At 42.0% G+C, this 24573-nt stretch overlaps 1 protein-coding gene and 1 non-coding gene across 2 annotated transcripts; one reads left to right on the top strand and one right to left on the bottom strand.

Annotated features, from left to right (window-relative positions):
- Positions 1-12341: 12341 nt before the first annotated feature.
- On the bottom strand, positions 12342-12448 carry LOC113733518 (small nucleolar RNA R71). Its single transcript, XR_003459031.2, has one exon. It is a non-coding gene; the product is annotated as a small nucleolar RNA R71 (small nucleolar RNA).
- Positions 12449-12669: 221 nt separating this feature from the next.
- Positions 12670-14498, top strand: LOC113700934 (uncharacterized). The gene is made up of 5 exons (XM_072057923.1): positions 12670-13410; positions 13564-13699; positions 13814-14035; positions 14156-14232; positions 14484-14498. Exons 1-5 carry the CDS (start codon positions 12670-12672, stop codon positions 14496-14498), a joined length of 1191 nt encoding a protein of 396 aa, XP_071914024.1.
- Positions 14499-24573: the final 10075 nt, after the last annotated feature.

A 24573-nucleotide genomic window follows, 5' to 3' on the forward strand; every position in this document is an offset into this window, starting at 1 on the left:
TCTAAACCATTGTTAATTGTTTTCTTCATTTATTGATATTTACATGTTCCTTGCTTTTAATCGCTATAGCCTTGTGTATGATTGGTTAGTGCGCAATAATTAATTATTCATATAGGTTATTTTGCTAACTAGAGGTAATTGAATCTGTAATTGTTCGTTATCTCTGTCTTTGTAGCAACTGGCGTAATTGGGTTTATGTCAGGGGAACATGCGATCTAGCTTAAATAAACCCTCGTAGCGTGTTTGTTAGCTAGGATTGGGCCTTTCTAATTAATAATGCAATCTAGAAATTAAATCCTACGGTCGTACCTAGGGTTGTTTTTGGGTTAGAGAAATAGCTAACGGTCGTACCTCAGCTATCGATAAATTAAGGAAGGGTTGGTTGTTTAGCGCGTGCGAGACAACTATAACCAATCTATTAATAAATGTTGGAATTATTTCTGCATCGATGATCAGTGCATGAACCATTTCTGAAGTATACCCTTGGCTAGAGTTTCTCTTAGTTATTCCTTTTAATTAATTATTTTCTGCATTTAGTTTGTTTAGTTGGCATTTGACACCAAAACCCCCCATTAATCTTGATTTGAAAAGAAACAAAATATCTTGCTAGTCCTGAGGAGACGACCCTGCTTACCACTGTCTACTAGTTAGCGAATTCAGTTAAATAATTTATTCAGGTATATCGGATTAAGCAAACTCTTCGGGAACAGGGTGAATCAAGTAACCCATTGCACACCTAGAGTCCCTGCTCCAGTACTCGAATTGATTATTGACTGTTTTAAGTGGTAGTTAGGTTTTATTTATTATTATTGCACAGGTTCGGCACCTGTCAATTTTTGGCGCCGCTGCCGTGGACTTGGCGTTTGAATTATTTGTTCCTTTTTTAATTCAGTTTTTATTTTGTTTTATTTTATTTTTCTTTTTCTTGGTATTTTTCCTAGTTTATGCCCCGTTCTTCTCGCACAGGTGACTTGGTATACGATCCTGAAGTTGAGAAGGCAGCGCGTAGGCGAAGGCAAGAAACCAAGAGACGAAAAGAAGGGCACTTATTTTCTGCAACCGAGTCAGTAGAAAACGAATTTAGCATGGCCAACACCCAGACAATAAGGGAGCTGGCTACCCCAGACCTGACTCATCAGCCCTTGTGCATCACGTTCCCAACTCTGGCTGAAAATACCTCGTTCGAGCTGAAATCGGGGTTGATTCAGCTCCTGCCCTCGTTCCATGGTCTTTCTGGTGAAGAACCCCACAAACATGTCAAAGAATTTGAAGTAGTCTGCTCTAACATGAAACCTCCTGGGGTTACTGTGGAGCAAATAAGACTGAGAGCCTTCCCCTTCTCTCTCAAGGATGCAGCGAAGGATTGGCTATACTACCTACCTGCTGGTAGTATCACCACGTGGGCACAATTGAAGAAGAAATTCTTAGAGAAATTTTTCCCCGCATCCCGGGCTGCAAGTTTGAGGAAGGAGATTTGCAGCATCAAGCAGTACTCCGGGGAGTCATTGTGCGATTTTTGGGAAAGATTCAACAAGTTGTGCGCTAGATGCCCACAGCATCAGATTAGTGAACAACTGTTGATCCAATACTTCTATGAGGGACTCCAGTCAACTGACAGGAGTATTATTGACGCTGCGAGTGGAGGAGCCCTGGCGAACAAGACACCGAGGGAAGCATGGGACCTTATTGAAGCCATGGCAGAAAACTCTCAGCAGTTCGGCTTCCGTGAGAGCAATCCTACCCGTAGAGTAAATGAGGCAGAGACATCATCCATCCAGCAGCAACTGTCAGAGTTGACGTCTGCAGTCAGGCAATTGGCCATGAGAGACACACCACGAGCAAAGGTGTGTGGAATCTGTACTAGCATGGACCACTGCACGGATTCGTGCCCCATTCTGCAAGAGAACGGGGCGGAACAGGTAAATATGGCCGGAGGCGTGCCCGCGCCCCGCAGGCAATATGACCCGTATTCCAACACATACAACCCCGGTTGGAGAGACCACCCCAATCTCAGTTACGGAAACAGGCAGCAAGGTTCATTCCCGAATCGTCCACCAGGATTCCACCAACCTTGGCAACCAAAATCTCAACCCTCATCCTCCAATACAGGAAGCTCCTTGGAGGACCTAGTCAAGAACCTGGCCACGACTACTACCAACCTGGTCACGACTACTACACAGCTTCAAGAGGAGATCAGATCCTTGGCCGCGAATACCGCGCAGCTCCAGCAGGACACCAAAGCTAACAAGAAGGACCAAGATGTTCGAATAAGTCAACTGGCAACTGCCATCAACCGCTTGGAGTCTCACGTTTATGGGAAACTGCCATCGCAACCCGAGGTAAATCCCAGGAATGTAAGTGCCATGACGCTGAGGAGTGGCAAGGAACTGGAAGGGCCTACAGTGAAAAATTCAAAAAGCAAAAGCGAGGAGGAGATAGAAAAGGAAATTGAGGAGGAAGGACGTGTTCGTGAAGATCCTAAGGTAACCTCCACCTCTCCACTCACTATTAGCTCTAACTTACCCCCTTTTCCTTGCAGGCTGGAAAAGACAAGGAAAGTAGAGAAGGAAAAGGAACTTTTGGATGTATTCAGGAAAGTAGAGATTAACATCCCCCTACTGGATGCAATCAAGCAAATACCGAAATATGCCAAATTTCTGAAGGACCTGTGCACCCACAAGAGGAAACTAAGGGGAGATGAACGAGTGGCGGTGGGAGAAAACGTGTCAGCTATACTCCAGAGGAAGCTCCCACCAAAATGTGGAGACCCAGATATGTTCACCATTCCCTGCAAGATAGGAAGTACTCCAATTAGGAAAGCAATGTTGGATTTGGGGGCGTCAATTAATGTTATGCCTAAGACAATCTATGCATCTCTAAATCTTGGCCCGTTAAAAGGCACAGGCATTATAATCCAACTTGCAGACCGTACCAATGCTTACCCGGAAGGGTTAGTTGAAGATGTTTTGGTACAGGTCAATGAGTTAGTTTTCCCTGCAGATTTCTATGTCCTAGACATGGGAGATGAAAGGGCACTAAATCCGTCTCCTATTCTGTTAGGTAGGCCATTTTTAAGCACTGCTAGGACGAAAATAGATGTAAATGAGGGTACCTTGTCGATGGAGTTTGATGGAGAAATTGTAAATTTTAATATTTTTGAGGCGATGAAGTACCCAGATGAGACTAACTCTGTTTATGCTTTAAGTGTTGTTAAGCCCCTTGTACAGGAAATATTTGAATTGGATGGGGTTGATGCACTGGCAGTGGCATTGGCCAAACATCTTGAGTTGGGAGCAACTTTTGATGTAGAAATAAATGATGAGCTATACCACGCTGTTGGAGCACTGCATTCGCTCCCACCAATTTCCCCAAGGTATGAGCTTACTTCTGTTTTTGTACCAGAAACTCAGGCAAAATTGTTGCCTTCTATTGTGCATGCGCCTGAGTTGGAGCTCAAACCTCTCCCAAAGCATTTGAAGTATGCTTTTCTCGGGGACAATGAGACACTGCCAGTCATCATATCTGCACACCTGTCACCAGGGCAAGAAGATAGACTAATTCGTCTTCTTCGAGATCATAAGGAGGCGATTGGGTGGAGTGTAGCAGATATCAAAGGAATTAGCCCCTCCTTATGCATGCATCGAATCCGGCTTGAGGATGATGCAAAGCCAGTTAGACAAGGGCAACGGAGATTGAACCTACTAATGATGGAAGTGGTCAAGAAGGAGATACTTAAACTCCTAGAAGTGGGGATCATTTTCGCCATCTCAGATAGCCCTTGGGTGAGCCCGGTGCAAGTAGTCCCGAAAAAGGCGGGAGTAACTGTTGAGGAGAACCAAGAGGGTGAGATGGTCCCGGTGAGAAAACCCACAGGATGGCGCCAATGCATTGATTATCGGCGTCTAAATGCTGTGACGAAGAAGGACCACTTCCCTCTACCTTTTATTGATCAGATGATAGAAAGGTTAGCTGGCCGTGTCTATTACTGTTTTCTTGATGGTTTCTCTGGTTATTTTCAGATAGCGATAGCACCAGAGGATCAGGAGAAAACTACCTTCACCTGCCCCTTCGGTACATTTGCCTACCGGAGGATGTCTTTCGGCCTCTGCAATGCCCCAGCAACTTTCCAGAGGTGTATGGTGAGTATATTTTCTGAGTATGTGGAAAAGATTATCGAGGTGTTTATGGACGATTTTAGTGTATATGGAGATAGTTTTGATGAATGCCTTGATAATTTAGAGTTAATTTTGAAAAGATGCATTGAGGCAAATTTAGTGTTAAATTGGGAAAAGTGTCATTTCATGGTGGATCAGGGTATTGTTTTAGGGCATGTAGTGTCCGCCAGAGGTATAGAGGTAGACAAGGCAAAAGTCGATATTATTTTTGCTTTACCTTACCCCGCAAGTGTGCGGGAGGTGCGCTCCTTTTTGGGTCATGCAGGATTCTACAGGAGATTCATCAAAGATTTCTCCAAAATTGGAGCGCCCCTGTTCAAACTGTTGCAAAAAGATGTGGCATTTGACTTCACCAAAGAGTGCAAGGTGGCATTTGACAGGTTGAGGGAGTCATTGACATCACCACCTGTCATCCAACCTCCAGACTGGAGCCTCCCATTCGAGATAATGTGTGACGCGAGTGATAATGCAGTGGGAGCGGTGCTGGGGCAACGGATTGGCAGAGCAGCACATGCAATCTATTATGCATCGAAGGCGTTAAATGGAGCTCAACTCAACTACTCTACAACAGAGAAAGAATTGCTAGCTATGGTTTTTGCATTAGAAAAATTTAGACCTTATTTGTTAGGTGCAAAAATAACAGTTTTCTCTGATCATGCAGCCTTGAGATACTTGATGACGAAGAAGGATGCTAAACCAAGGCTCATCAGATGGATCCTGCTTCTTCAAGAGTTTAACTTGGAGATTAAGGATAAAAGTGGGGCAGAAAACTTAGTCGCTGATCACTTGAGCCGCCTGCTTGCTCATAAGGAGGAGCCACCATTGAGGGAGGCATTTCCAGAGGAACAACTACTTGCTGTGAACGCGTCTGTACCCTGGTATGCCGATTTAGTAAATTTCTTAGTGACTAATCAATTGCCCGCAGGGTGGCCGAAAGCTAAGAGAGACAAGTTGAAGAGTGATGCCAAATATTACATTTGGGACAACCCATACCTTTGGAGACAATGTTCGGATCAAGTGCTCAGGAGGTGTGTAAGTGCAGGTGAATTTCACGCCATTTTAAATTTCTGTCATTCGTTTGCATGTGGAGGGCATTTTGGGCCCAAACGAACAGCTCGCAAGGTGTTGGAGAGTGGCTTTTACTGGCCTACCCTGTTCAAAGATGCTTATTTATTCTGTAAATCTTGTGATAGGTGTCAAAGGGTGGGGAATATTTTTCGTAGGGACCAAATGCTTCAAACCCCCATGTTGTTTGTTGAAATTTTTTATGTTTGGGGGATAGATTTTATGGGTCCTTTTCCCTCATCTTTTGGTTTCCTGTACATTTTACTTGCTGTAGATTATGTCTCTAAATGGGTGGAAGCTAAAGCCACCCGTACTAATGATTCTAGAGTGGTTGCAGAGTTCTTAAAATCTAATATCTTTGTCCGTTTTGGAATGCCAAGAGCTGTGGTTAGTGATAGAGGGACACATTTCTGTAACAAGACTATCACTGCCTTGTTTCGAAGATACGGTGTACTCCATAAGGTATCCACACCGTATCACCCGCAGGCAAACGGTCAGGCCGAAGTGTCAAACAGGGAAATCAAGTCGATCTTGGAGAAGATGGTGCGTCCGGACAGGAAGGATTGGAGTTTAAAGCTAGAAGACGCACTATGGGCTTATAGAACCGCGTATAAGACGCCGATTGGGCTGTCTCCTTATAGACTTGTTTTCGGTAAGGCCTGCCATCTCCCCGTGGAGTTCGAACACAGGGCGTTTTGGGCAGTGAAGCAGTGTAACATGGGATTAGATGAAGCAGGGGTCCAAAGGAAATTGCAGCTACAAGAGTTAGAGGAAATAAGAAATGAAGCGTATGAGAATGCCACGATCTATAAGGAAAAAAGTAAAATCTTTCATGATCAGCAGGTTTCTAGGAAAACTTTTGTAGTGGGGCAAAAAGTCCTCTTGTATCACTCAAGGCTTAAACTTTTTCCCGGTAAGTTGCGTTCTCGTTGGATTGGTCCATTTGTCGTTTCTAATGTGTTCCATTATGGTGCAGTGGAGATCCAAAGTTTAAAAACGGAGAAAAAGTTCGTGGTGAATGGCCATCGTCTCAAACCTTATTATGAGGGTTTCTATGTTGAAGAAATAGAAGTTGAACACCTCCAAGATCCACTTTATCATTGTTGAGGGTTTTGGCCATGTCTAGCCAAAGACAGTAAAAAAAGGCGCTACTTGGGAGGCAACCCAAGACTATTTGTTTTAGTTTTCATGTATTTTTGAAGTTTTAGTTCTGCGAACGCCATAGTAGTTAGACGTTCCCACGCCAGATGGTCACGCCTGACGGAGAAAATTTTCGTTCAGAATCTGCGGACTACATAGCAGTTAGACGTGCCCACGCCAGGTGGTCACGCCTGAGGGAGGAAATTTTCGATCAGGTTCTGCAAACTCCATAGTAGTTAGGCGTGCTCACGCCAGATGGTCACGTCTGACGGGGGAAATTTTCGATCAGGTTCTGCGGACTCTAGGGGAGTTGAACGTGCCCACGCTAGGTGGTCACGTTAAAAAAAAAAAAAAAAAACTCCCGTAGCCCTACTTCTTCTTTTCTTCCCTTTTTCTTTCTTTCTTCTTTCTTCTTTCTTTTCTTCTTTTCCTTCTTCTGCTTGGACCACCGCCGCACAGCCCGCCGCCGCCCATCGCGCTTCAGCACAGCCCGCCGCCGCTTGCAGCGCCGCACGCCACCAGGCGCGCGAGCTCCAGCCCAGCCTCGCGCGACCGAGCTTCAGCCTCGCGCGACTCGCCCCAGCTGAGCCAGCAGCAGCAGGCGCGCGAAACAGCATCCTGACCCAGCAGCCCTCTCTGCGCGCGCACCCTCCGCAGCCAGCAGCTCCAGCCCAAACCTCACGCGACCTCGCCCCTGCCCGCGACGCGCCCAGAGCACCGCCCCTGTGCGCGACTCACTCCAGCGCGCAGCCAGACCCAGGCGCGCGCCTTCTCCGCGCGTACAGAGCAGCCACTCCAGCACAGCCCCGCGACCAGCAGCCGCGCCGCACGCCACATCGCCCCAGCTGAGCCAGCAGCACAGGATCTCCCCTACTCTCTACTTCGCAGCCACTGCCTCCTCCAAACCCCCGGTGATTTCTTTCTTTAATTTTCTGTCACTAAGTAGCTGAGGCCAGATTACTAGCTTTTCTTAGCTGATGCCAGATTTTAATTTCTTAGCTGAGGCCAGATTTTTGATTTGTTAGCTGAGGACAGAAATTGTGTGTTATTTGGGGTGCTGCGATATATCTATGGTTGATTGTGGTCTATTTGTGAAATTTGGTGCTCAATCAAAGATATTGGTGGAAAGTTTTCACTCTGGTTGTTTCTTTAATTAGTTTTTGGGGGAATTTTGCTGCGTTTGTTTAATTAAGTAATTTTTGGGGTTGTTTGGTAGCATTTGGGGAAGTTTTCGTGGTTTCCATGTTTGATTAGTTTTTGGGTGAAGTTTTATTGTTTATCTACTTAGTTGATTCTTGGGCTGTTTGGTTGCTATTTGTTCAATTGTTGGTGCTTGGAGCTGTGTTTGGGGACCCTTTGCTTTGTTGATTAACCACCGCTCCATTTTACCCAACTTCACCTTGACTTTGCCCTCTTTTCCAATCCCCAATGACTAAACCGAAAACCAAAGGCAAGAACAAGCCTTCCACTTCATCTCCTCAGCCTACGGTCCCCTTAGAGGGACCTGCCCCATCGACTGGGCCTGGAGGGCCCCGTACCCGCCTTGGACGGAATAGGGAGGTTCATATCTTCTCTCCGGCCCATTTTGGCGGTAATTTGACCTTCACCCGGGCTGCCGACAAGGAGCGGCATGCTTCGGCGTGTACAAGGAAGATAATTCCTTGTAAATACATCCATGGCCCTACGCTTGATTTGCTAAACCTGAGGGATGAGGTCACGCAGCATTTGACTAATGTAGGTTGGGCCCGCTATGCTTCTATTAATCAACCTGCTTTTACTGAACTCACGTGGGAATTCTATGCTACCTTCGAATTTAATATCCCTGATGAATTCTCCGTTACCACTCCTGGGATAGTGAGGTTTCGCTTAATGGGTAGAGAGTTCAACCAATCTATCACTGAGTTTAATTTGGCTCTTGGGTTTATTGATATTCCTTACTCCCAGAGTGAGGAGTATATGCACAGTGCGTGCGAATATATAGAGCCATTTTTCTCTCATTACCTCGATTATTGGAGTGGTTTGTCAGTTGACCAGCAATGCTATGACCCCAGTCAGTCTAAGGCTTCTTATCTTAAGAGCGCCGCCTATCGTTATTTACATAGATTTATGGCTTATAGTTTCTCAGGTAGGAAGGATAGCTCCGGTACTCTGACCAAGCCCGAGTTCTTTTTCGTTTGGTGCATGGTCACTCGGACTAGGGTCAATTTGGGTAGCTGGTTCCCCCTCCACCTCCGAACTGTGCTAAGTAAGAAAAATAAGCCATTAATCTTAGGCTCCTTTATCACTCAGTTAGCTGTAAATCTTGGGGTTTTGGACTTGAATAATCATAACTTGCATCGTGCTTGTATTATGGAGCCCCTTGATTTGGTTTGTTTGGAGAAAATGGGTCTTGTGAGACAGGTGAATGGCGCTTTCCAGTTTGCTCCCCCGGGGCCAATCTCCGTTCCTCCGAAGCGCAAAGCTTCCAAATCCACTGCGACGGAGGCTAGTGGTCCGTCCACGGGTGCCCCCGGACCATCCTCTTCGGCACCTCCGCCGTCTTCCTCCGTCGATAGCCAGCTAGCGGCCCTCCGGTTCCAGATGCAGCACATGGACACTCGTATGGATCGGATGGAGCGTCAAATGGGCGGGGTGGCCCAGAACATAGCTCAGTATCTCCATCACGTGGGCTTCCGCCCGCCTTTTCCTCCGCAGCCATGATTCATTTCTGCCCTCCTCCGTTTTAAGGGAAGTGTCGTTGCCCCAATACCTCTGATTTGGTCTTACTTTGCTTACGTTGAGGGCAATGTAAGGTTTAGGTGTGGGGAGGGTTAACTATGCTTTGGTTGTGTTTTTAGTTGTCTGATTAAATTTTTCCCTTACCTTAGTAGTTCCTTTCTTTAAACTGTGATGAATGCAATCGAGATATGAGTGTACGTAGCAAGTTCATGCCATGGGGTGTTCTATTTTTCTCGATGACGAATTGATTGATGAATATGCTGAACTTGACATAAATTTGACCACTCGTGCGATTTTTGAGCCTAATTTTTCGTTTTTTGAGTGGTTAGTGCACATGGTTTGTCATTCTAGAACTTGCTCGGTTATGCATGTCAAGATCACATTTAAATGAATTTAATGCATTGAGATGATAGGGCACCTAGGAATGAGCCATTTTGGACTGTCTTAAAACTCACCCTTGGATTATCTACAAGTAGGGAGCCACGTTGAAGCCTTAACCCCTATTCTTTGCTTGAGACCCCAGCTCTTAGCCGTGAAACCTCTTTTTAGACTTTCTTTTTTAACCTCGTGTGAAGAAGTGCTTTGATTTCATTATACAGACTTTTGGAGTATTATTCGAAGGGCATTACACCCATTTATGTTTGAAAAAAAAAAAGAAGAGGACAATGTGAGAAGGGGATAGAGTGCAGGAAATCAGTGAGTAAAGTTGATGTTTTTGCTGTACAGGATTGAATGTTCTCGTAAAAAAAAAATTCAAAAAAAAAAAGAGAAAAAGAAAAAGCAACAGGAAAAAAGAGGAGGAGAAAAGAAAATTCACTTGTGTAATGGTTGAGATGCTTTGAAGTTCCCAATGTGTACGAATCTGTGTAATGAATTTCTGAGCACTTCCTTTATACTTTTACACTCTCTTGACTCCTTTTTATCCTACCTTCTCACCCTAGCCCCATTACAACCTTGCAAGTCCCTTGATTGCTGCATTTAAATTCATGAGTAAGTGGTGGAGATATGATATATGGGCAAGCTTATGGTAGTGTCTGATAGAGCCGTTATTTGGCACGTTTTGCACTGTCATCTTGTCCTAATTTTGGCTATTCATGGTGCTAAGAAAGGGGATTTCACTCATATTTGACATTTGCGTGAATTGTAGGTGGTTAGCATTAAAAAGATATCGCGGGGAAAAATTTCCAGAAGACTTGTCGTCCCAGAGCGTGACCACGCCTTGAAAGGTGGACGAAACCGAAAGACGGACCGTGGTCCATGTGGACCAGGCGCATGGGATCAAAACTCAAAGGGGGAAATGGCTTTTGCAGATTGATTTGCACCAGACGTTTCTTGGCTTTTGGACTCCTTGGAATTGCGGCGGCTATAAAGAGAAAAAGGACAAAGCAAGATGGATCATGAACTTTTAGGCTTAGCTTTTATTTTCCTTTTTCTACTCCTTGTCAGACACTTTTCTCCTGTTCTCTTTTTCTTTACTGTGGTTTCGCCTGCGGCTAGCGGCTAGCGGCCAGACATTAAAGATTTCTGCGGATTGCATCTGGGCTCTGTACAACGGAGACCTTTCTTCACTTTTTGCTTTTGATTTTTCTAAATTCCGTGGGATTCCTCTTGTGCTTCTCCAATTCTTCGGAAATCAATTTAATGTATTCAACTAAACCACGCGGGATTGAAACGATGAGGAGCGGCTAATTTCCTCCTCTACCCAAAGGGTGACGCGAGGGCGCGGTCCATAAAACTTGTGAGATCTAATCAAGCTTTCATTATTTCTTCCAATTCGTTATTATTCGTGCGTTTCCTGAATTAATTGTTCATGGGTATTTTATTAATTGAATATCAACGGCCGGGTATTTGATTTAATTTAATAGCCTACTGCCACGTTAATTAAATAGAATCCGTAATTGTTCATTTAATTGACACCCCGTGGCGACCACCATAATTGGCTTTATGATGGGGAAACGCAAGATCTAATTTAAATAAACCCTCTTGGCGTGTTTATTGGTTAGGGTTGGGTTCTTCTAACTTTAAGGCAATTGGGTAATTAAATTCCTACGGTCGTACCTAGGGTTGTTATCTGGTTAGGGAAGCAGTCAATGGTCGTACCTTGACTGTCGAAAAGGTAAGGAAGAACTGGTTGTCAGAGCTTATTGATAGCTATAACCAACCTAGTGATAAATGGAGGAAATATCTTTGCATCGATGATCATTTAATTGGACCGTGCCTGAGCAGTTGATCCTTTGGATGGAATCTTATTAATTGCTATTTTTAGTGACTTGTGCTTTGTGAGTTGGTTTTGAATTTAGTTCGCTTTGTTTTTATTTTACTTTTATTTTATTTATTCCTCTCCCATTGAAAATCCCCCAATTTTGCTCTGCTGACTTGGAAAGAAATAATTTCCTACCTGCTCCCTGTGGAATCGACCCTACTTGCCATTGTACGCAAAATTAGTATTTTTATAGACGAATCCGGTATATCGGATCAAGCAAACTCTTCGGGAACAGGGTGAATCAAGTAACCCATTGCACACCTAGGGTCCCTGCTCCAGTATTTGGATTCGTTTTATAATTAATTATTTGTGGTGGTAATTAGGACTTTTTAGTAATTATTATTGCACAGGTTCGGCACCTGTCAATTTTTGGCGCCGTTGCCGGGGAGTAGGCGTTTGGATTATTTGTTTCTTTTCAAATTCAGTTTTTATTTTTATTTTATTCTTCTTGATACTTTTGCTAGTTTATGCCCCGTTCTTCTCGCACAAGTGAATTGATATACGACGCAGAGGTTGAGAAGGCGGCGCGTAAGCGGAGGCAAGAGACCAAGAGACGAAAACAAGGGCACTTAATTGCTGCAAACGAGTCAGCGGAAGACGAAATAAGTATGGCCAACAACCAAACATTGAGGGAGCTGGCTGCCCCGGAGCTGACTCACCAGCCCTTATGCATCACATTCCCTACTTTGGCTGAGAATACTGCTTTTGAACTGAAGTCAGGGTTGATTCACCTCCTACCTTCTTTCCATGGTCTCTCTGGTGAAGAACCCCACAAGCACGTCAAGGAGTTCGAGGTAGTTTGCTCTAGTATGAAACCTCCTGGGGTCACTGAAGAGCAAATTAGACTGAGAGCCTTCCCGTTTTCTCTCAAAGATGCAGCTAAAGATTGGTTGTACTACCTACCAGCAGGTAGTATTACCACATGGGCGCAGCTGAAAAAGAAATTCTTGGAAAAATTCTTCCCTGCATCCCGGGCTGCGAGTTTGAGGAAGGAAATCTGCGGTATTAAACAATATCCCGGTGAGTCCTTGTATGAATACTGGGATAGGTTTAACAAGTTGTGCACTAGATGCCCGCAGCATCAAATTAGTGAACAACTGTTAATCCAATACTTCTATGAGGGACTCCAATCAACAGATAGAAGTATCATTGACGCCGCAAGTGGGGGAGCACTGGCAAACAAGACGCCGAGGGAAGCGTGGGAGCTCATCGAAGCCATGGCAGAGAACTCCCAGCAATTTGGCTTCCGTGAGAGCAACCCCCCCCCGTAAAGTCAACGAGGTAGAGATTTCATCCCTACAGCAGCAAATGTCAGAATTGACATCGGTTGTTAGGCAATTAGCCATGAGAGACACGCCGAGAGCGAAAGTATGTGGGATATGTACTAGCATGGACCACTGCACGGACACGTGCCCCATTTTGCAAGAGGACGGGGCGGAGCAGGTGAACATGGCTGGAGGCGTGCCCGCGCCTCGTAGGCAGTATGATCCATACTCCAACACGTACAATCCGGGTTGGAGAGATCATCCCAATTTCAGCTATGGGAACAGGCAACAAAATTCATTTCCGAATCGTCCACCAGGATTTCAGCAACCATGGCAACCGAAATCACAACCATCATCCTCCAACACAGGGAGTTCCTTGGAGGATATTGTCAAGAGTCTGGCTACGACTACCGCCCAGATCCAGCAAGAGACTAGACAGTTCCAGCAGGAGACCAGGTCATTGACCACAAATATGGCTCAACTCCAGCAAGAAACTAGAGCTTTAACCATGAGCACCACTCAGTTTCAACAGGACACCAAAGCAGGCATGAAGGACATGGAGATTCGAATGAGTCAAATGGCAACTGCCATTAACCGCCTGGAGTCCCACGTCTATGGGAAATTGCCATCACAACCCGAGGCAAATCCCAGGAATGTAAGTGCCATGACATTAAGGAGTGGCAAAGAGGTGGATGGACCTAAAGTGGTAAATTCGAAAAGCAAAAGTGAGGAGGAGATAGAAAAGGAGATTGAAGAGGAAGGGCGCATTCGCGAAGAGCCTAAGGTAACATCTATTCCTTCGATCCCTATTAAATCTAATATAGCTCCTTTTCCTTGCAGGTTGGAAAAGACAAAGAGGGCAGAAAAGGAAAAAGAAATCCTGGATGTGTTCCGCAAAGTTCAAGTAAACATCCCGCTATTGGACGCGATCAAGCAGGTACCCAAGTACGCAAAGTTCTTGAAAGACTTGTGCGTTAACAAAAGAAAGCTAAGGGGTGATGAAAGAGTGATGGTAGGAGAGAATGTATCAGCTGTACTTCAAAGGAAACTCCCACCCAAATGCGGAGATCCAGGTATGTTTGCTATCCCCTGTAAGATTGGTCATTCTAGTATCAAAAATGCCATGATAGATTTAGGAGCTTCTATTAATGTGATGCCTAAGTCAATCTATGATTCCTTAAATTTAGGACCTTTAAAAGAAACGGGAATAATAATTCAATTGGCTGATCGTACATGTGCTTATCCGGATGGGATAGTTGAGAATGTTTTAGTGCAAGTAGATGGATTAATTTTTCCTGCTGACTTTTACGTGCTTTACATGGATGATAGAAGTGCCCCAAATCCATCACCCATTATATTAGGAAGACCATTTTTGAGTACTGCCCAAACTAAAATTGATGTTAGTAAGGGTACTCTCACGATGGAATTTGATGGAGAAATAGTCCATTTTAACATTTTTGATACAATGAAACATCCTGTTAACTCTCATTCTGTGTTTGCTATGTATACCACTAATCCCTCTGTGCAAGAATTTTCTAAGTTTGCTTGTAGGGATAAATTCAAGGTTGCTGCGAACAAGTCCTATAGGATGAAAGCAATTCATGAGGTAAAAATGGAGAGAAAATTTAGAAAAAAAGTTGCACTCAATGGCCATGTGGATCCTGGAGGAGGGCCACCAATTACAAGGAAAATTCAACTACATCCAGACTAAAGAGTGGTGCTATGTCTAGCCAAAGACATTAAAGAAAGGCGCTGCTTGGGAGGCAACCCAAGGCTTCTTTTGTTTTAGTTTTCTTATATTTTTTTAAGTTTTTGTTAAGTGTTAGTGTCATTTAATGGGTTGTTATTTTGTGACAGGAAATTGGCAGCTAGGCATGCCCACGCTAGGTCATCACACCTAAGGAATGGAGTTTTGGAATTGACGGTCAGACGACTATAACTTCTAAGGCGTGCCCACGCCTTCCAACCCTTCCGAAAAAGAAACTTCAGTCTTCTCCTTCCTGTTGGTGTTGCGTCCGCCGCCACCACACCACCTTGTGCACGCAGCCGTCTCACCTCCTCCGCCTTAGTGTCTCACTTTCTCTCCCCGGTAGTCAGGGAAGTTTCTTTTCTTTTCCCCATATACTTCATTTGTCTTTTCTACATTGAAGACAATGTAGATTTTAGGTGTGGGGGGAGTGAGTGGCTTCCATTAGTTCTTTTTCATTAGTTCTTTTTGCTTTGTTACTTTTAAAAAAAAAAACACATGGGATGAATGATACAAAAAAAAAGAAAAAAAAATGAAAAATGAAAAACATTGTAGTTAGTCGGCTTTTTGGTTATTTTTATGCTTGTTAGTGTTGGGGCATGTTGCTGTGATGAATGACACAATCAAAGTGAGTGGTTCTGTGGTTAAGTATGCTAGCTATGCATTTTGTTTCCCTTGGCAATGTCGTTGAATGTTGAATATGCAGGAATTGACCCATTCTTGTAACTTTTGGGGAGCTTTTGAGCCTTGCTTGAGCATATTATTCTTGTTTGCTCTATTTTGCTTGATTGAGTGGGTATCACGCATGGTATTGGCATTCTAGAACTTGCTAGTTTATACATGTCGAGACCACATTTTTGTTGAATTGGATGCATTTGAAATGATAAGGGCATTTAGGATTTAACCCTCTTCAGCTATTAAAAAAATCAAGCCCTCATCTTATCTCCCAATAGTGAACCAATTTGAGTTTTTGTCCTTCGTTTCTGGTTGATATCCGGGTTTGTTAACCCAAGACTTCTTTAAACTTTCTTGTTTACCCCTGTGTTGTCAAGGGATGTCTGAATTCCATCATTTGTGCAAAGCAAACAGAATTGGGGTTGCAAGTGCTGTTAGATTAGGAACTATATGATGCTATCCTTGTATAAAGGAGGGGAAATCGGAAAAAAAAAAAAAAAGCCACTGACCAGAGGACTTTGGCTTACAGGGCGTGCCCGCGCCTTATAGAATTTTTCCTTTAAAAAAAAAAAAAAAACCTGAAGAGACCTCGTGACCAGAGGACTGAGGGCTACAAGGCGTGCCCACGCCTTGCGAGCAGTCCGAAAAAAAAAAAGAAAAAAAAGAGAAAAAAAAAAAAATTTTGGCGCACTTGTACAGTGTGTACAGCAAATGGAAACTGCCTTGTTAGTGAAACTCCTCCGATAAAGCACTATGATTTTTGGTGAGTTCGGACATTCTCTTGACACTTTACCCCCTATCTATACCTTCTTAACCTGCCTTTCACCTGAGCCCCATTACAACCCTATTAAAGTCCCTTTGATTTATGTGTTTAGTTCAATTTTAAGTGGTGGAGATGTGATGAATGTGCAAGCCTATGGTAATGACATTCCGTGATGTTGATTTGAGCGTTCCTAGTATTCTTATATATTCTTCGATTCAAATTACAACATGTCCAGTGTGCTCTACCTTTGGTGATATTGTCAGGGACCCTAGATGCTTGTGTTAGTATAGACTACTGCATGACCTCCGCTCTCGTGGTTGTACGTCTGAGCTTCGAAATGCTTGAGGGCAAGCATTGTCTAGGTGTGGGGGGATTTGATAGAGCCGTTATTTGGCACGTTTTGCACTGTCATCTTGTCCTAATTTTGGCTATTCATGGTGCTAAGAAAGGGGATTTCACTCATATTTGACATTTGCGTGAATTGTAGGTGGTTAGCATTAAAAAGATATCGCGGGGAAAAATTTCCAGAAGACTTGTCGTCCCAGAGCGTGACCACGCCTTGAAAGGTGGACGAAACCGAAAGACGGACCGTGGTCCATGTGGACCAGGCGCATGGGATCAAAACTCAAAGGGGGAAATGGCTTTTGCAGATTGATTTGCACCAGACGTTTCTTGGCTTTTGGACTCCTTGGAATTGCGGCGGCTATAAAGAGAAAAAGGACAAAGCAAGATGGATCATGAACTTTTAGGCTTAGCTTTTATTTTCCTTTTTCTACTCCTTGTCAGACACTTTTCTCCTGTTCTCTTTTTCTTTACTGTGGTTTCGCCTGCGGCTAGCGGCTAGCGGCCAGACATTAAAGATTTCTGCGGATTGCATCTGGGCTCTGTACAACGGAGACCTTTCTTCACTTTTTGCTTTTGATTTTTCTAAATTCCGTGGGATTCCTCTTGTGCTTCTCCAATTCTTCGGAAATCAATTTAATGTATTCAACTAAACCACGCGGGATTGAAACGATGAGGAGCGGCTAATTTCCTCCTCTACCCAAAGGGTGACGCGAGGGCGCGGTCCATAAAACTTGTGAGATCTAATCAAGCTTTCATTATTTCTTCCAATTCGTTATTATTCGTGCGTTTCCTGAATTAATTGTTCATGGGTATTTTATTAATTGAATATCAACGGCCGGGTATTTGATTTAATTTAATAGCCTACTGCCACGTTAATTAAATAGAATCCGTAATTGTTCATTTAATTGACACCCCGTGGCGACCACCATAATTGGCTTTATGATGGGGAAACGCAAGATCTAATTTAAATAAACCCTCTTGGCGTGTTTATTGGTTAGGGTTGGGTTCTTCTAGCTTTAAGGCAATTGGGTAATTAAATTCCTACGGTCGTACCTAGGGTTGTTATCTGGTTAGGGAAGCAGTCAATGGTCGTACCTTGACTGTCGAAAAGGTAAGGAAGAACTGGTTGTCAGAGCTTATTGATAGCTATAACCAACCTAGTGATAAATGGAGGAAATATCTTTGCATCGATGATCATTTAATTGGACCGTGCCTGAGCAGTTGATCCTTTGGGTGGAATCTTATTAATTGCTATTTTTAGTGACTTGTGCTTTGTGAGTTGGTTTTGAATTTAGTTCGCTTTGTTTTTATTTTACTTTTATTTTATTTATTCCTCTCCCATTGAAAATCCCCCAATTTTGCTCTGCTGATTTGGAAAGAAATAATTTCCTACCTGCTCCCTGTGGAATCGACCCTACTTGCCATTGTACGCAAAATTAGTATTTTTATAGACGAATCCGGTATATCGGATCAAGCAAACTCTTCGGGAATAGGGTGAATCAAGTAACCCATTGCACACCTAGGGTCCCTGCTCCAGTATTTGGATTCGTTTTATAATTAATTATTTGTGGTGGTAATTAGGACTTTTTAGTAATTATTATTGCACAGGTTCGGCACCTGTCAGTGTCATTCTATTGTGTTGTCTTGAGAGCCATCTTACATACATTTCATATACACTTTGGAGTGAATGAGTGCACTTTAAACTGCGAGAATTGTTGATTTGGTATATTCTGATTTCGATAAGGTTATTGGGGGGCTTGGAATGCCATATTTGGTATGAACTGCTGTGATTTGCTTAGCATCTTGATTGTACTTCTGAGTTAATTATGCTTGAGGGCAAGCATAGTTCAGGTGTGGGGGAGATTGATAGGATGCATTTTAGTGGGTATTTTGGGCATTATCGCACAATTAATTGACTAAATATTCTCCTTAATTGGCTGGATTCTACTGATATTTTGTTTTGGGCGCTAATTGCAGGAATAGATGCTGAAAAGTGCTTAAATTCAACTTTTAGAAGATTCATCGCACGTGGGGCCCGCTTGAGGAGTTGAAGACATTTAATTGTAATAGATGATATTTTATTGTTATTTTTACTTTTATTTTGTTATTTAAGAAAGGGGCCAATAGGGTTTTAGGGGAGGTTTTTTTCGGACTAAAAAAAAGAGACTAGAGAGCCGCAGCTCTGCAGAGGGAGCAGGAGACATTAGCACCTTTTGTTGACTTTGGGGATTCTATGAACTATTGATTGTTCTTTGACCAAATTGGGAAGTGGAAAACAATTACAATCTTCCAATCTCTCGTATGTTTTCTTGCGTGAGAGAAGAGAGAAAGTTAAAGAGAGCCGCAATCGTGGACTTTGGTCATTGCTTTTCATTCTGGCTTTGACCGAAGGAAATTGAAGCAATCGTAATCCATTGTCGTTCTTTTCTCTCTTCGGTTGACCGAAGTGAACGAAGGTCAAGTCTTCCGTTTGCCTAGATTAAAGAATTGACGGCTTCCTCCAGCTTTGCCGCATGGCCTGTACTCTAATTATGAGGAGCTAATCCTCTAATTCTAGCCGAGGGATCAACTGACGAATTGGTTCAACAATTACTGTGAGATCTAAACCATTGTTAATTGTTTTCTTCATTTATTGATATTTACATGTTCCTTGCTTTTAATCGCTATAGCCTTGTGTATGATTGGTTAGTGCGCAATAATTAATTATTCATATAGGTTATTTTGCTAACTAGAGGTAATTGAATCCGTAATTGTTCGTTATCTCTGTCTTTGTAGCAACTGGCGTAATTGGGTTTATGTCAGGGGAACATGCGATCTAGCTTAAATAAACCCTCGTAGCGTGTTTGTTAGCTAGGATTGGGCCTTTCTAATTAATAATGCAATCTAGAAATTAAATCCTACGGTCGTACCTAGGGTTGTTTTTGGGTTAGAGAAATAGCTAACGGTCGTACCTCAGCTATCGATAAATTAAGGAAGGGTTGGTTGTTTAGTGCGTGCGAGACAACTATAACCAATCTATTAATAAATGTTGGAATTATTTCTGCATCGATGATCAGTGCATGAACCATTTCTGAAGTATACCCTTGGCTAGAGTTTCTCTTAGTTATTCCTTTTAATTAATTATTTTCTGCATTTAGTTTGTTTAGTTGGCATTTGACACCAAAACCCCCCATTAATCTTGATTTGAAAAGAAACAAAATATCTTGCTAGTCCCTGAGGAGACGACCCTGCTTACCACTGTCTACTAGTTAGCGAATTCAGTTAAATAATTTATTCAGGTATATCGGATTAAGCAAACTCTTCGGGAACAAGGTGAATCAAGTAACCCATTGCACACCTAGAGTCCCTGCTCCAGTACTCGAATTGATTATTGACTGTTTTAAGTGGTAGTTAGGTTTTATTTATTATTATTGCACAGGTTCGGCACCTGTCACTAAACTTTGGAGGAAATCTTTCTTTCCTCCCTTTTTAACTTCAAATTTTTTATCCAGAATCATTATACATACCAACGTCAAAGTCCAATAGAACTTTTTGAGCTAAATTCCTCCCAAAACAGTTTTTTAAATAGAAAATTAAAGCTGGAGTTTTAGCTCGCAAATTTGGCCAACTTGGGCCATATTTTTCACCTCTTGCAACTCTACTTTCTCCAACAACATAACCCACATCACCACTTTATTTTCTTACAAATTTTTCAACATACATAGAGTCAAGTAGCATCAAATTTCCTAAAAAAAAATTCCAGCACAAGTGTACAAACAAGTCACAAATTCAAGGAAGGTAAAGATGAAAATTTGCCCATGATAATTGGCCATCTAAACAAACTTTCTGCATATATATACTCCAATTTTTACCAACAATCCATCATAAATCACACTCAAATCCTCAAGGGTTTCATCAACCATTAACCTTAGGATCTCAAGAGACAAAAATCCACCAAATTCTAACCAAATATATCAAGATCTAAGCATACCAAGATCATTAAAGCATCTAGTACCAAATTTCCATAAAACTTTCAAATCCACCATAGGTTTTCCATAAATCTATCAAAGATCTAACCCAAAATTGCTTGATGTCGCGCCCCACTTTTTGGAAAAATAAAATGATTGCTTTTGAGATTTTATTGGTTTGGAAAAAGTGAATTTTTTGATAAAAATAAAAATGGGTCTAAATGGGACTTTTGAAAATGCGACGATTTGACCCAAGAAAAATAGTTCAAAAAGGGTTTTTATATGAAAAATGGAGTCGCCACTTGGTATAGAGTTAGGGTGTACCAAGTCACCCAAAAAAAATGAATTTTTTAAAGAAAAAAGTAAGAAAACCCTTTTTAAACGACTCCTAGTCCACGTAAAACAAAGAAAAAGGTTTGGGAGTCACATTTGACGAAGGGAAAGGCAAGGATAAAAATCCAAGGCACCCCTTCGACCTAGCCAAGGCTAGTTGCGTGATTTAACCCTTATTTTTCTCATTTTTTTTTTTACCCAAGGTATGTATGCAAATTGGATATGACTAATGGATGAGAAATGCAATCTTAAGTCTAGAAATGTCTCTGATGAGGCTTTTGATCCCATTCACATGAATTGTGAAGGTCAATAAGGAAAGACCTCATAGAAAATCATGAATGATGCAAATGAGGACTCAAATAAGAGTGTAAGTGTGCAAGGTGTAGAAAAGTGCATGTGTGCAATTTGAGAAAAAGTGTTTGTGTGCAAATGGATGAAAATATAAGTGTTAGTGTGCAAATGGATGAAAATATAAATATATAGGTATAAATGGGTGCAAAGTGTGAGGTAGAAAGTAAAGAAGGAAAAGAAGTGTGTGAATATGGCATGTGAATTACAATATATAATTAGTGAGGAAAATAATGAGAAAATGATATGAAAGTGCATGATCCTAGAGGGATGCATCAGGTCGAGTACGGGAATGACCTCTAATTTCGTGATCTCAATTTTCCCTTTGATTAGAAGGGAGAACTAGCGTGCTAAGGCTATTTTGAAGCCACACTCGCTCGTTTCCCTTACCCAAGGGGTTTCTCAGGCAAATGGACTCTATAACTAGCATGAAATGCAAAGGCCTAAAATGAAAGGGAAAAGGTTAGAGGGACATGCCAAATGCCATAAAAACTAAAAATGCATGAAATGTAGTGGAGCATGCGAATGTGAACTAGCGAGGAGGGTCCCTAAGGGTCTAGCGTTGGACTAGCCCATTTTACGAATTCCGACTAGCGTTGGACTAGTGGAAACGTACATTCATCCATCACATTCATTCATGGCCATGGAAAGCGAGTAGACATGCCAAACACTCGTAAACACATAGCACATAACACATAGCATGCTCGACTAGATGCAAGGCCCTAATAAAGCAAATTAACACGTATCACGTAAGCATGCAAGACAAATAAGACAATTAAAGCCTTAACTATTACATTTGCTAGCTAGGCACACGTCTTCGATAGGTCTTCATTGAATGCTCCTCCAAGCCCTATCTATTACATTAGGAAGACTACGATCTAAAAAGGGGAAAAAGGAATAAAATAATTAAATCCTTAACTATTACAAGCCAAGAGGTGTACACATACCCCATAAAGCATAACTTAAATAAAATAAAATAAATAAAAAAACGAGAGTAAATGACATAAATAAAAGAAATTAAGAAAAAAACTAGTAAACAAGTAGACATGCATATTCACATAACACGTAGGAGCACGTAGGGTCAAATAAAGTGCAAATGAGGGATAGAGTGTACCTCCCTTGCAATGATAAGCAAATGAAGGAAAAATGGCTTCAAAACAATAAAGGGGTCAAGGCACCAATTTAAAAGTAAAATATAAGCAAAATCACCAAAGCCTTCCTAATTGCAACGTAAATGCAATCAAAGAATGCATAATTTCCAAGAAAGTAAAAACTATTGGTCAAACTTTTAAGATGGAAAAACTATCAAGGCCCCAATTGCAAAATTGACCAATCATTCAAGCTCAATTAACACATTTTGGGAAGTTCACGGGTCCTTAAGCAAGGAAGGGGGCCAAGTCATGACTCAAATTGCAATTATTTTAGAACCCAATTGTAAGCTACTAGAACGTAGTTGGGCCTTAGTAATATGCGGAGGAACATGGGGGACTGATTTGCAATTTTTTGAAACTTTTTACATGCCAAATTCATGCAACAAAGAAAACAAGGTAAACAAGTTTCTGCAATAAATTTTCGGCAGCTTCCTCTTGTAAACTTCATGCCAGATTTTAAACAAACTAACTAACTAACACCAACTCTCAAACACCCTTGACAACTGAACATTTTTGTTAACTCAATCCCTTCATAAACAACCAACCCTTAAAATGAAATGAAAGATCAAATGATGAACCATATTGCGGCAGAAAATAGAACTTGCTGGAAATTTTATTTCCCAAAAACGCAGGTTCCCATCCAAATGCCCAATTTTGATCTAAACTTTGTTCCCCAGACACCAAAATAGAAAACTAAGCAACCAAAATAAGAACTTTCGCATCTAAAAAGGCTAAAAAACTTAACAGGATGCCACGCCACATTCTGAAAGAAAAACATGCAAACATTTGATATTCAAAATCTGCTACAACTAAAGGAGAAGTCTGCTGCAGCTTCATTTACAAATGGGCTCTAGACAGCCTTAAGTATAACCATTTCATTTGTCCAAACTCTGGATTAAGCAATCAAAACAAATAAAACTCACATCCAACAAGCAAAACATAGAAGGAAATTATATAAAACACTTATGGAACTTTTAGGCAAGATGGAAAAAGATTGCTGTAATTTTATTGATTCACTTTGAGTTGAGCGCATATGATGTAGCAAGGGTGAGATATCTTGAAGACTTTGCTGGACAGCCTCAATAATAGCCTTTGGTATATAAAAATCCTCCAAACACACACTAAACCCCTCGGAATACAGATTTTCCATCAACAAGGGTGTCAAAAAAATTGAAGAATCTTAACACCTCCTTAGGACCTTTTGAGAAGAAAATAGATGTAATAACATCAATAAAAGTAGACTGCAATAGATCCCTATTAAAATCAAGTTTGACCAATTCGCTACTGTGAGTCAAGTATCTTTCTCCACTACACTCAAAGGAAGCAGGTAATGCAGTCTGGCCGAATTGATAAAAAATGCAGCAGAATTTCTGGCGTGAACTTTGCAGCTCAAATATTTTAGATGTTTAAACACTCAAACTCAACACCCAACCTTCCATTTCCTCTCTTCAAAACACAATTAAACATGCAGCTGAAGTACAAACTCAGAAAGCAGCCATGGAAAGAAACAGTAAGAAGAAAAATGCAGCAATTTTCTTGTTCATTTTTATTTCTTGCTTAACCGAACTAATGAACTGCATGCAAAGCTTAATCATCTTGTCTTAAGTTAGTTAAACACATAACCCAGTGAGAATCAAACACTTTCCAGCAAATCTCATTCTAAAATACCCATACAACTCCCAAAACAACTCCATCGGCTAAGCTGGAAAAGTGTTTAGCAGTCCAACAACTTCTATAAAAAAAATTCCAGCCATGCAATCAGATTCCTGGCCATAAAGTTCACATGCAACACCAAATAAAAAGGTTATCTATTAAATTGGATCCTCAATTAAGCTCAGATTATCACATGGAGTCAGAATTAAAATTACATGTCCCAAATTAGTTCATCGGCAGAGACATTTAGCCAAAACAGAATTTCTGCATGCTTCATAACATCATCCGAATGCACAGTTTAACATGCATGGTCTTAATCATCACAATTTCATTCGGCTAAGTACACTTAGATGCTCAGATTGTCCTAGAAAAACAGAAATACAGCTGCATTCTCTCATCAGTTTCTCGGCAGCAACACTTAGCTAAAACAGAAATTTCCTAATGGCTTGATTTCTATCCACCGACTGTACAAGCCTCACATGCAACTCGCATATAGTTTCCTCCACTAGTAATCAACCGAAAAAGTCCAGAAATTACCTCACAGCAAGCTAAGTTCTTGCACAGAAAGTCTGAAAATTTTCTCCCTCTCGGCTCTCTTCTTCCGCGGGGTTTGCTGGTTCTGGTTTGATGAGTTGCGGCTGGAAATGGTGAAGTGCAGCTTGGTTGAGGTTGCAGCTGGTGGTTGTTGGTCTGAGGTTGACGAAGAAGGTGATGGTTCCCTGGTCTCTTCCCTCAGCTTACGGCAGAACAGAGACAGCAAAAGAAATTCCAGTTCGGCCTCTCCCTCTCTCTCGGTCGATACTCCAAGGAAGCTACTCACTCACGGCTCACGGCAGTCAAGGAAATGGACGTGTGGAGCCAATAATGACCACTTAGCTTGAAGCCTAAAACCCACGACTAGCAGCTGCAATCTTTTCTTCCTCTCGGCTATCCAGAAATGCCGCCTGCAACTCTCTCTCTCTGATTTCCTCTCTTCGATGATACC

The sequence above is a fragment of the Coffea arabica genome, chromosome 7c (genome assembly GCF_036785885.1).
Source record: "Coffea arabica cultivar ET-39 chromosome 7c, Coffea Arabica ET-39 HiFi, whole genome shotgun sequence".
Lineage (NCBI taxonomy): Eukaryota > Viridiplantae > Streptophyta > Magnoliopsida > Gentianales > Rubiaceae > Coffea > Coffea arabica.